The sequence below is a fragment of the Misgurnus anguillicaudatus genome, chromosome 23, assembly GCF_027580225.2.
Source record: "Misgurnus anguillicaudatus chromosome 23, ASM2758022v2, whole genome shotgun sequence".
Lineage (NCBI taxonomy): Eukaryota > Metazoa > Chordata > Actinopteri > Cypriniformes > Cobitidae > Misgurnus > Misgurnus anguillicaudatus.
In genome coordinates this window covers 34,260,036-34,272,465 of record NC_073359.2, presented here as the reverse complement: position 1 = coordinate 34,272,465, position 12,430 = coordinate 34,260,036, and the positions used below count along the sequence as shown (strand labels likewise).

The following is a 12,430-nucleotide window of genomic DNA, read 5'->3' as shown; positions in this document are numbered from 1 at the left end:
ATTGAAGAAAAAAACATTTCCTGACAGCCAAGATGCTTTCAAACAAAACTTATCAATAAAATGTGCATTATTAATATATATATATATATATATTTGTTTGTATTTAACTGAACCGGTCAAGATCACTCACAGTACCGAGATGAGGGTGTGGTATTAATTTTAAGTGGTTGGTATCTGATAATATCACAACTGGCCAATCAAAATCAAATATTCCTGAATGACGTTTTCTGTTTGTGTTCATGTGTGTTTTCTGACTGAAACAGTGCAAGCTATGAAGGGAGGATCTGTTACTCTACCTACTAAAGTTAAAATAAATAAAGGTGATGCGGTGGAGTGGACCTCAGAAGATAAAACCTCTCTTTTAACTGGAATGAATGGAGACGACAGCAAGACTTCATATACAGATGATGAGAGATTCAGAGACAGACTGAAGATGAACGCTCAGACTGGAGATCTCACCATCACAGATATCAGACAGACAGATGAAGGAGTTTATACACTTAAGCTGACCAAATCTGATGAAAAAATCACATACAGAATATTTAATGTTGAAGTCACTGGTGAGTAACTCAACACTTCTGATATAAACATTCACTTTTTCAGCATTAAGTTGCATAAATTGTTTGTTGATTTTCCTTTATATTGAATACAAATAACATATTTGTGGTCTTTTTACATTTCTTAATATGGAATATCATGTGATAAATCAGCCTGGTCTCACTGTTAATACGTAGTATTTACACGTAACTTTAAACAACCAAAAACATATTTTTTGTATGTTTAAAAGATGCTAAAACGTACAATATAGACGTATTTACAACATTTAAATGTAGCATTATTACGTTTTGACAGCTAAAAAACGTAAAACATTTACGTATATTTCATTCCATAAAGATTGCTGTATAATTTCTTTTTAACCATTTTAGCGATATGTTACCACCTACCCCAAACCTTACCCTAAACCCAAAATCTTTTTATACAAAATGTTTAAATACGTAATGTATTCTTTTTAAATTATGCAACGTAACGGACAGATAATGTTTAGGAACATATTAGTAACAATATAGCATTCAAAGATAATTTAAGGTGGTACAGTCCTACGCAAAACAGTTTATTAAAATCATTTAACGTTACTGTTTAAAAAATCATAACAGACAGAGTGTAATCACAACAACTTATTTATTGCGAATATTAAAATCAGTACCAAAAGTAGTTAAAATGACGATGTGCTGCAGCCAAGGTTCTCTCTGGAGTATATGAAGTAAAGTAAAGAGAAGTATTAAAGTTATTAATCCAAGAGTTTGATCAGCGAAGATCCGGCTTCCCTCTGTCACGGCGCGCTTTTTTCATTTCAAACGTACACCAACGGAAATGGAAATGACGCAAATATGTCACGTGGCACTCAAAGAGCCAATGAGCTTTTGATATCACTGCCGTAAAGCAATGTGTCGTAAAGCTTCTTGAGTCTGGATATTTGAATTCACAATAACGAACGCGCGATCTGACTTTACGGTTGCTGATGAGAACTCGGATCAAAATCGCTGGATAAAGGGTTGAATTTGGATCTGTACCTCGCAATCATATGCATTTTAAAGATGGGGATGACAGCAAATGAATAAAAGTAACATCTTTTGTGAATTTATGTTGTAATTATTGCTTAGTAGTAATAATAACGTATTGCATTGAAGACAGGAGGAGAAAACGCGTTTTTGTGTGTCATGGCAAACAAAATAAATATAAATACAGAAATGCTATTAATTTTAAAGTTTTAAAATGTTAAATATTGTGAAATTCTCTGAATATCATAATCATTTCATTAGGTAAACGGGTAAACTGTCCTAAATAAGTCATAAAATATGACTAAAAACATTGTTATGAGAAACGGCAATGCCGGTGATTTTAATATTTATGAATAGGAATAACTTACGTACAAATTTGTACGTTTGTAAAGCTGTAAATACGTAAATAATTTACGTATTAGTCCTGTCAAAACGTTGATATTGTACGTTTCAGTGTGTTTTAAACGTAAGTAAATGTACGTATTGTACAACCACACTGAAGCGTAAAAATACACACGTATTCTCATGAGATCACGTTGGATAAATATAAACCTTATTCATAAAGTAACTGTGTGAACTGATTGGGTGATTTTTGTTTTTAACAGCCAGAAAGGGAAACTTTCTGAACCAGCAGAAGTCAGGTAAGATTATCAGCTACTTGTAAATCTCTCTGACTCGGAAATCAATATGAATTCAGTTTGATTGATTTTAAAGAATCATTTTAAAGATAGATTTGACAGCTGACCTACAAAATGATAATGTTTTTGTGCAAAAAGTATTTGTCTCTATATATGTGGACTCAGAGAACTGCATGTTTGTCATGTGGTGGCTACATTAGCCTTTCTATGTGCTTTAACCTAACCCTAAACTCAACATTTCATGAAAATAAGCCATTACTGTTACAGTCAATGAACTGAGACTTGAGACTGACTTAAAGGGATAGTTCAACCAAAAATTAAAGTAATGTCATTAATGACTCACCCTCATGTCGTTCCAAACTCGTAAGAGCTCCACTCATCTTCAGAACACAGTTTAAGATGTTTTATATTCAGTCCGAGAGCTTTCTGACCCTTCATTGAAAATCTATGTACGGTATACTGTCCATGTGCAGAAAGGTAATAAAAACATCATCAAAGTAGTCTATGTGACATCAGTGGGTCAGTTAGAATGTGTTGAAGCATTGAAAATAAATTTTTGTCCAAAAATAACAAAAAATACGACTTTATTCAGCATTGTCTTTTCTATGACACGGCTGACGTGTTATCTGGTGCACCCCAGCTGTTATTTTTTGTTTTTGTGCGCCCGGGCTTCGCATACAATCTGAGGGAGTAAGTTTGAAAAAAAACATTGCAAAAATGTCTGAGGATCATCTGCGTCACTGCAGTCAAGTGACTTTAGTCTCGCATATGCTTCACAACAGACATGGAAGTGAAGACAATACTGAATAAAGTCGTAATTTTTGTTATTTTTGGACCAAAATGTATTTTCGATACTTCAACACACTCCAACCGACCCACCGATGTCACATGGACCACCTTGATGATGTTTTTATTAACTTTCTGGACATGGACAGTATACCATACATAGATCCTCAATGATAGGTCAACAAGCTCTTGGACTAAATCTAACGTTAAAACATCTTAAACTGTGTTCTCAAGATAAACTGAGGAGTTCATCTTCATACGAGTTTGGAACCACCATAATTTTAATTTTTGGGTGAACTGTCCCTTTAATAGAAAGTTTCTTTCTGTGTTGTCTTTGTATTTAAACTGATGGGTAAAATGATCTGAATGAAATAAATATAAACTCCAATATCCTCCTTCACTTTGACTTGTTCTGATGTGATGTTGATCTTCTGTGTTTTTCTCATCTATGTGCTGCTGTTATAAATAAAGAGACGATCAGAACAGGAAAGGTGGGAGAATCTGTCGCTTTAGACACTGGTGTTACTAAAATACATAAAGATGATGAAATTCTGTGGACGTTTGGAGACATGCGTATAGCTCAATACACGGGAGGCAGTAATGAATCTACATTATATGACTATATTGATGAGAGATTCACAGACAAACTGGAGGTAAACCATCAGACCGGAGATCTCACCATCAGAAACTTCAGAACTGAACACACTGGAGTTTATAAAGTTCAGATCAAGAACAGCAGTGGGAACAAATACAAAAAATTCAATGTTGCTTACTCTGGTGAGTGAATGTATATGAAATGAACAAACAATTGCATTTTAAAACACTTAGACATTTTTTACCTAACAGACTAACATTAATTTAGCAATCCACATTGTTGGTCAAATAAAAAGTTTGTGACATCTGAATTGTTAAGTGTTATTGTGTTTATTTCCTGCTGTTATGTGTGAATGTATGTTTTCATTCAACAGTGCGAGCTATAAAGGGAGAATCCGTTCTTCTACGCACTAAAGTTAAAATCGAGGAAGGTGATGAGGTGGAGTGGACTTCAAAAGATAAATCCATTCTAATAACTGGAATGAATGGAGACAACAGCAAGACTTCATATACAGATGATGAGAGATTCAGAGACAGACTGGAGTTGAACCCTGAGACTGGAGATCTCACCATCTTAGATATCAGACAGACAGATGAAGGAGTTTATACACTAAAACTGGTCAAAGCTGATGGAAAAATCACACAAAGAATATTCAGTGTTGATGTAGTTGGTGAGTAACTCAACACTTCTGAAATAATAATTCAGTTTATATTATATCAGCATTCACTACTGTAAAAACAATAAAGAAAATATATACACAGTGTTTATTTACAGTTTATTATGTTGGCTTGAGAAAGCCAACATACTGTTGTTGCACTTAAACTTTTTTTTTATTATTATGTTGGCTTGAGAAAGCCAACATACTGTTGTTGCACTTAAACTTATTTTTATTAGTGGTGCTTGCATTTATGCAAGGCATCACTATTACTATTCCTCAGGGATATTATTAGTGGTGCTTGCATTTATGCAAGGCATCACTATTACTATTGCTCATACTTATTCTTATTATTCTTATTCTGGACACTTTTTTCGGCGCGTAACTCGTCCCGCACGGTTTGTCATAGACCCATGTAAGATGGTTCAAAATGACCGGTTTATTGAGGAGAGGTGTGCTATGACTTTTATAAGGGATCGGGTGCAGGATTTTCGAAAGGGGGGCGAAAAACCACCCGAAAAATCCCATTGACTTAACATTGCGCCCAACTTTGACGGGTCATAGCTCAGCTCGAGGATTTGGTAGAAACTTGTGGGTTACAACATTTGAAGAGGGTGGTAGACTCTGTAAGAACATACATCACAATGGGGTGAAAGTTGTACCCCTGGGGTGTAGGAGGCGCCCAAATGTGCCCCATTGACTTATAATGGGTCAGGGAACATGCCCATATAAGGGAATAAGAATTTTCCTGATGGGATATCTTCGAATTACAGTGTCGTAGAATCAAGGGGGTGGGCTCATTTTACTCGGGCATCCAATCAGTCTCTCAGGATCATCTCAGATCTATTAAGCCACGCCCCTAGCAACAATTTTGGGCACCCTAGCAACATCTCCCATAGACTGCCATTATAAAATGCCCAGATGGATATCTTTGCACCACAGTGTCATAGAGACATGGGGGTTGGCTCATTTTACTCAGGCATCCAATCAGTCTCTCAGGATCCTTAAAGACTTACTAAGCCACGCCCCTAGCAACCACTTTTGAGCACCCTAGCAACATAAAATTCAAACAGTTATATCTCAGCATCAGAACATCGTAGAGACACAGGGGTTGGACCGTTTTACTTGTGACTTGGCGTGTAACAATTGGGCACATCATTGGCCACTCCCAAGCCACGCCCCTAGCAACCAAATTTGAGCACCCTAGCAACCGAATAAACAAAGCCTTATATCTCCGCATCAGAACATCGTAGAGACACGGGGGTTGGACCGTTTGACTTGTGACTCGGAGGGTAATCACTAGTGGATGCCATTTTTTTCCCTAGCAACCAAATACAGTACCCTAGCAACAGAGTAAACAAAGCCTTATATCTCCGCATCAGAACATCGTAGAGACAAGGGGATTGGACCGTTTGACTCATGACTCGGAGGGTAATCACTAGTGGATGCCATTTTTTTCCCTAGCAACCAAATACAGTACCCTAGCAACAGAGTAAACAAAGCCTTATATCTCCGCATCAGAACATCGTAGAGACACGGGGGTTGGACCGTTTGACTCATGACTCTGAGGGTAATCACTAGTGGATGCCATTTTTTTCCCTAGCAACCAAATACAGTACCCTAGCAACAGAGTAAACAAAGCCTTATATCTCCGCATCAGAACATCGTAAAGACACGGGGGTTGGACCGTTTGACTCATGACTCGAAGGGTAATCACTAGTGGATGCCATTTTTTTCCCTAGCAACCAAATACAGCTCCCTAGCAACAGAGTAAACAAAGCCTTATATCTCCGCATCAGAACATCGTAGAGACACGGGGGTTGGACCGTTTGACTTGTGACTCGGAAGGAAATCACTAGTGGATGCCATTTTTCCCCTAGCAACCAAATACAGCTCCCTAGCAACAGAGTAAACAAATCCTTATATCTCCGCATCATAACATCGTAGAGACATGGGTGTTGTACCGTTTGACTCATGACTCAGAGGGTAATCACTAGTGGATGGCAATTTTTTCCCTAGCAACCAAATACAGTACCCTAGCAACCGGATAAACACAGCCTTATATCTCCGCATCAGAACATCGTAGAGACACGGGGGTTGGACCATTTGACTCGTGACTCTGCGGGTAATCACTAGTGGATGCCATTTTTTCCCTAGCAACCAAATACACTACCCTAGCAACAGAGTAAACAAAGCCTTATATCTCCGCATCAGAACATCGTAGAGACATGGGGGTTGGACCATTTGACTCGTGACTCGGAGGGTAATCACTAGTGGATGGCAATTGTTTCCCTAGCAACCAAATACAGTACCCTAGCAACCGGATAAACACAGCCTTATATCTCCGCATCAGAACATCGTAGAGACATGGGAGTTGGATCGTTTTACTTTTGGCTTGGAGTATAATCATATATTGTCCCGAGAATTTTGCCACGGCAAGCACCACTCACATTTTCTTCAGGAAATGTACCTATCTAGTTATTATTATATTTTATTCTTACATCTGCACGTTTTTTCGGCACCTAACTCGTCCCGCACGGTTTGTCGTAGACCCATGAAAGAGGGCTCAAATCGACGGGCTTATTAAGGACACGACTGCTATGACTTTTATAAGCGATCGGGTGCAGGCTTTTCGAAAGGGGGGCGAAAAACCACCCGAAAAATCCCATTGACTTAACATTGAGCCCAACTTTGACGAGTCATAGCTCCGCTCGAGGATTTTGTAGAAACATGTAGGTTACAACATTTGGAGAGGGTGGTAGACTCTGTAAGAACATATATCACATTGGGGTGTAAGCTGTACCCCTGGGGTGTAAGAGGCGCCCAAAAGTGCCCTAATGAAAAGTCAATGGGGCAAGGAACACGCCCATATAAGGGAATACAAATTTTCCTGATGGGATATCTTCGCATTGCAGCTTCGTAGGGACAAGGGGGTGGGCTCATTTTACTCAGGCATCCAATCAGTCTCTCAGGATCATCTCAGATCTATTAAGCCACGCCCCTAGCAACAATTTTGGGCACCCTAGCAACATCTCCCATAGACTGCCATTATAAAATGCCCAGATGGATATCTTTGCACCACAGTGTCATAGAGACATGGGGGTGGGCTCATTTTACTCAGGCATCCAATCAGTCTCTCAGGATCCTTAAAGACTTACTAAGCCACGCCCCTAGCAACCACTTTTGAGCACCCTAGCAACATAAAATTCAAACAGTTATATCTCGTCATCAGAACATCGTAGAGACACGGGGGTTGGACCATTTTACTTGTGATAAGGGGTGTAACAATTGGGCACATCATTGGCCACTCCCAAGCCACGCCCCTAGCAACCAAATTTGAGCACCCTAGCAACCGAATAAACAAAGCCTTATATCTCCGCATCAGAACATCGTAGAGACACGGGGGTTGGACCGTTTCACTCATGACTCGGAGGGTAATCACTAGTGGATGCCAATTTTTTCCCTAGCAACCAAATACAGTACCCTAGCAACAGAGTAAACAAAGCCTTATATCTCCGCATCAGAACATCGTAGAGACACGGGGGTTGGACCGTTTGACTCGTGACTCGGAGGGTAATCACTAGTGGATGCCATTTTTTTCCCTAGCAACCAAATACAGTACCCTAGCAACAGAGTAAACAAAGCCTTATATCTCCGCATCAGAACATCGTAGAGACACGGGGGTTGGACCGTTTGACTCATGACTCGAGGGTAATCACTAGTGGATGCCAATTTTTTCCCTAGCAACCAAATACAGTACCCTAGCAACAGAGTAAACAAAGCCTTATATCTCCGCATCAGAACATCGTAGAGACACGGGGGTTGGACCGTTTGACTCGTGACTCGGAGGGTAATCACTAGTGGATGCCATTTTTTTCCCTAGCAACCAAATACAGTACCCTAGCAACAGAGTAAACAAAGCCTTATATCTCCGCATCAGAACATCGTAGAGACACGGGGGTTGGACCGTTTGACTCGTGACTCTGCGGGTAATCACTAGTGGATGCCAATTTTTTCCCTAGCAACCAAATACAGTACCCTAGCAACAGAGTAAACAAAGCCTTATATCTCCGCATCAGAACATCGTAGAGACACGGGGGTAGGACCGTTTGACTCGTGACTCGGAGGGTAATCACTAGTGGATGGCATTTTTTTCCCTAGCAACCAAATACAGTACCCTAGCAACCGGATAAACACAGCCTTATATCTCCGCATCAGAACATCGTAGAGACATGGGAGTTGGATCGTTTTACTTTTGGCTTGGAGTATAATCATATATGGTCCCCAGAATTTTGCCACGGCAAGCACCACTCACATTTTCTTCAGGAAATGTACCTATCTAGTTATGTTGGCTTGAGAAAGCCAACATACTGTTGTTGCACTTAAACTTATTATTATTATTATTATTCTTTTTCTTCTGAGACCAAAATTTCTAACTCTAACTCCTCCTAGAGCTTTTAAGCTACAGCCACCAAACTTTGCACAGACCTTCAGTCTGATCTGAGGAGGTGTGCTATATCTTTTCTAAGGGATCGGACTTACGGTTCTCCTAAACCGTCCGATCAAACATCCCAAAAAAGTCCCATAGACTTACATTCATAGAATGTTTAGGCTGAGTGTTTATTTTCAAATTCTAACTGTCAACTCTCACTCATACAAATACATTACATCATCTCTCAACCTCTCTCAGTCTATCTCTGTCTCACAAAACTCACTCAATAGCACAGACAAACAAAACTACACACACACACACACACAACCACACAGACACACAATCACACACAACTACACACAGACACACAACTACACACAGACACACAATTACACACACAAACACAAAATTATATATATAACATACTGTCACAAAAACAGACATGCACACATACATACACACACACACACACACACACACACACACACACACACACACACACAATCACACACAGACACACAACCACACACAGACACACAACTACACACAGACACACAATTACACACACACAAACACAAAATTATATATAACATACTGTCACAAAAACACAGACATGCACACACACACACACACACACAATCACAATCACACACAGACACAGACACAAAACCACACACAACTACACACAGACACACAATTACACACACAAACACAAAATTATATATAACATACGTCCACAAAAACACAGACTCACACACGCACACACACACACACACACACACACACACACACACACACACACAGACACACACACACACACAACTACACACACACACAGACACACAACCACAAAATTACACACACAAACACAATATTACACACCCAATCATACTCACACAAACACACACATAAATGTCCCAACTGCCCTAAATGCCCCATCTGCCCCATTCTGCCCCAAATGCCTCAAATAACCTAACCGCCCCATTTTGCCCCATTTGCCCCAACTGGCCAATTCTGCTCCAAATGCCTCATCTGCCCTAAATGCCCCATCTGCCCCAAATGCCCCGTCTGCCCCAACTACCCAATTCTGCCCCAAATGCCCCAACTACCCTAAATGCCCCATCTGCCCCAAACACCCAATTCTGCCCCAACTGCCCTAAATGCCCCAAATGCCCCGTCTGCCCCAACTACCCAATTCTGCCCAAATGCCCCATCTGCCCCAACTGCCCTAAATCCCCCATCTGCCCTAAATACCCCATCTGCCCCATTCTGCCCTAAATGCCCCAACTGCCCTAAATGCCCTAAATGCCCCAACTGCCCTAAATGCCCCATCTGCCCTAAATGCCCCATTCTGCCCCAACTGCCCTAAATGCCCCATCTGCCCTAAATGCCCCATCTGCCCTAAATGCCCCATCTGCCCTATTCTGCCCAAACTGCCCTAAATGCCTCAAATGCCCCAACTGCCTCATCTGCCCCATTCTGCCCTAAATGCCCCAACTGCCCTAAATGCCCTAAATGCCCCAACTGCCCTAAATGCCCCATCTGCCCTAAATGCCCCATTCTGCCCCAAATGCCCCAACTGCCCTAAATGCCCCAACTGCCCTAAATGCCCCATCTGCCCTATTCTGCCCAAACTGCCCTAAATGCCTCAAATGCCCCAACTGCCTCATCTGCCCCATTCTGCCCTAAATGCCCCATCTGCCCTAAATGCCCCATCTGCCCTAAATGCCCCATCTGCCCTAAATGCCCCATTCTGCCCAAATTGCCCTAAATGCCTCAAATGCCTCAACTGCCTCATCTGCCCCATTCTGCCCCAACTGCTCTAAATGCCCCAACTGCTCTAAATGCCCCATCTGCCCCAAGTGCCCCGTCTGCCCCAATTATCCAATTCTACCCCAAATGCCCCAACTACCCTAAATCCCCCATCTGCCACAAATGCCCCTTTCTGCCCCAACTGCCCAATTCTGCCCCAACTAACCCATCTGCCCCAACTAACTTAACTGCCCCAACTGCAGCTCCATCTATTACTCTCAGACTAGGCTTTCTCAAGCCAACATAAAGTTTGTTCACAAACTTTAACCTCATCTAGTTATGTTGGCTTGAGAAAGCCAACATACTGTTGTTGCACTTAAACTTATTATTATTATTCTTTTTCTTCTGAGACTAAAATTTCTAACTCTAACTCCTCCTAGAGCTTTTAAGCTACAGCCACCAAACTTTGCACAGACCTTCAGTCTGATCTGACTTGAGTTGCTATATCTTTTCTAAGGGATCGGACCTACGGTTCTCCTAAACCGTCCGATCAAACATCCCAAAAAAGTCCCATAGACTTACATTCATAGAATGTTTAGGCTGAGTGTTTATTTTCAAATTCTAACTGTCAACTCTCATTCATACAAATACATTACATCATCTCTCAACCTCTCTCAGTCTATCTCTGTCTCACAAAACTCACTCAATAGCACAGACAAACACAACTACATACATACACACACACACACACACACACACACAAACACACAACCACACAGACACACAACCACACACAAATACACAGACACACAACTACACACAGACACACAATTACACACACAAACACAAAATTATATATAACATACTGTCACAAAAACACAGACATGCACACACACAACCACACACAGACACACAACTACACACAACTACACACACACAGACACACAACCACAAAATTACACACACAAACACAATATTACACACCCACACACACACACACACACACACACACACACACACACACACACACACACACACACACACACACACACAACCCACAACCACACACAACTACACACACACAGACACACAACCACAAAATTACACACACAAACACAATATTACACACCCAATCATACTCACAAAAACACACACATAAATGTCCCAACTGCCCTAAATGCCCCATCTGCCCCATTCTACCCCAAATGCCTCATCTGCCCCAAATGCCCCAACCGCCCCATTTTGCCCCATTTGCCCCAACTGGCCAATTCTGCTCCAAATGCCCCGTCTGCCCCAAACACCCAATTCTGCCCCAATTGCCCTAAATGCCCCATGTGCCCCAAATGCCCCGTCTGCCCCAACTACCCAATTCTGCCCCAAATGCCTCATCTGCCCCAACTGCCCCATTCTGCCCCAACTGCCCTAAATGCCCCATCTGCCCTAAATGCCCCATCTGCCCCAAATGCCCCATCTGCCCTAAATGCCCCATTTGCCCTAAATGCCTCATCTGCCCCATTCTGACCAAACTGCCCTAAATGCCCAAACTGCCCTAAATGCCCCAACTGCCCTAAATGCCTCAAATACCCCAACTGCCTCATCTGCCCCATTCTGCCCCAACTGCCCTAAATGCCCCAACTGCCCTAAATGCCCCAACTGCTCTAAATGCCCCATCTGCCCTAAATGCCCCATCTGCCCCAAGTGCCCCGTCTGCCCCAATTATCCAATTCTGCCCCAAATGTCCCAACTACCCTAAATGCCCCATCTGCCACAAATGCCCCATCTGCCCCAACTGCCCAATTCTGACCCAACTAACCCATCTGCCCCAACTAACTGAACTGCCCCAACTGCAGCTCCATCTATTACTCTCAGACTAGGCTTTCTCAAGCCAACATAAAGTTTGTTCACAAACTTTAACCTCATCTAGTTATTATTATTATGTTGGCTTGAGAAAGCCAACATACTGTTGTTGCACTTAAACTTATTATTATTATTCTTTTTCTTCTGACCTAAAAA

The 12,430-nt window shown here is 41.5% G+C and overlaps 1 protein-coding gene across 1 annotated transcript in view; it reads left to right on the top strand.

Annotated features, from left to right (window-relative positions):
* The first annotated feature begins 268 nt into the window (after positions 1-268).
* LOC129454079 (uncharacterized) overlaps positions 269-12,430 on the top strand; it is a 38,066-nt gene continuing 25,904 nt past the window's right edge. Inside the window, exon 1 of the mRNA XM_073861807.1 lies at positions 269-560. Coding sequence (XP_073717908.1) covers positions 272-560 — 289 coding nt within the window. The 5' untranslated portion in view covers positions 269-271. The remainder of the gene's footprint in view (positions 561-12,430) is intronic.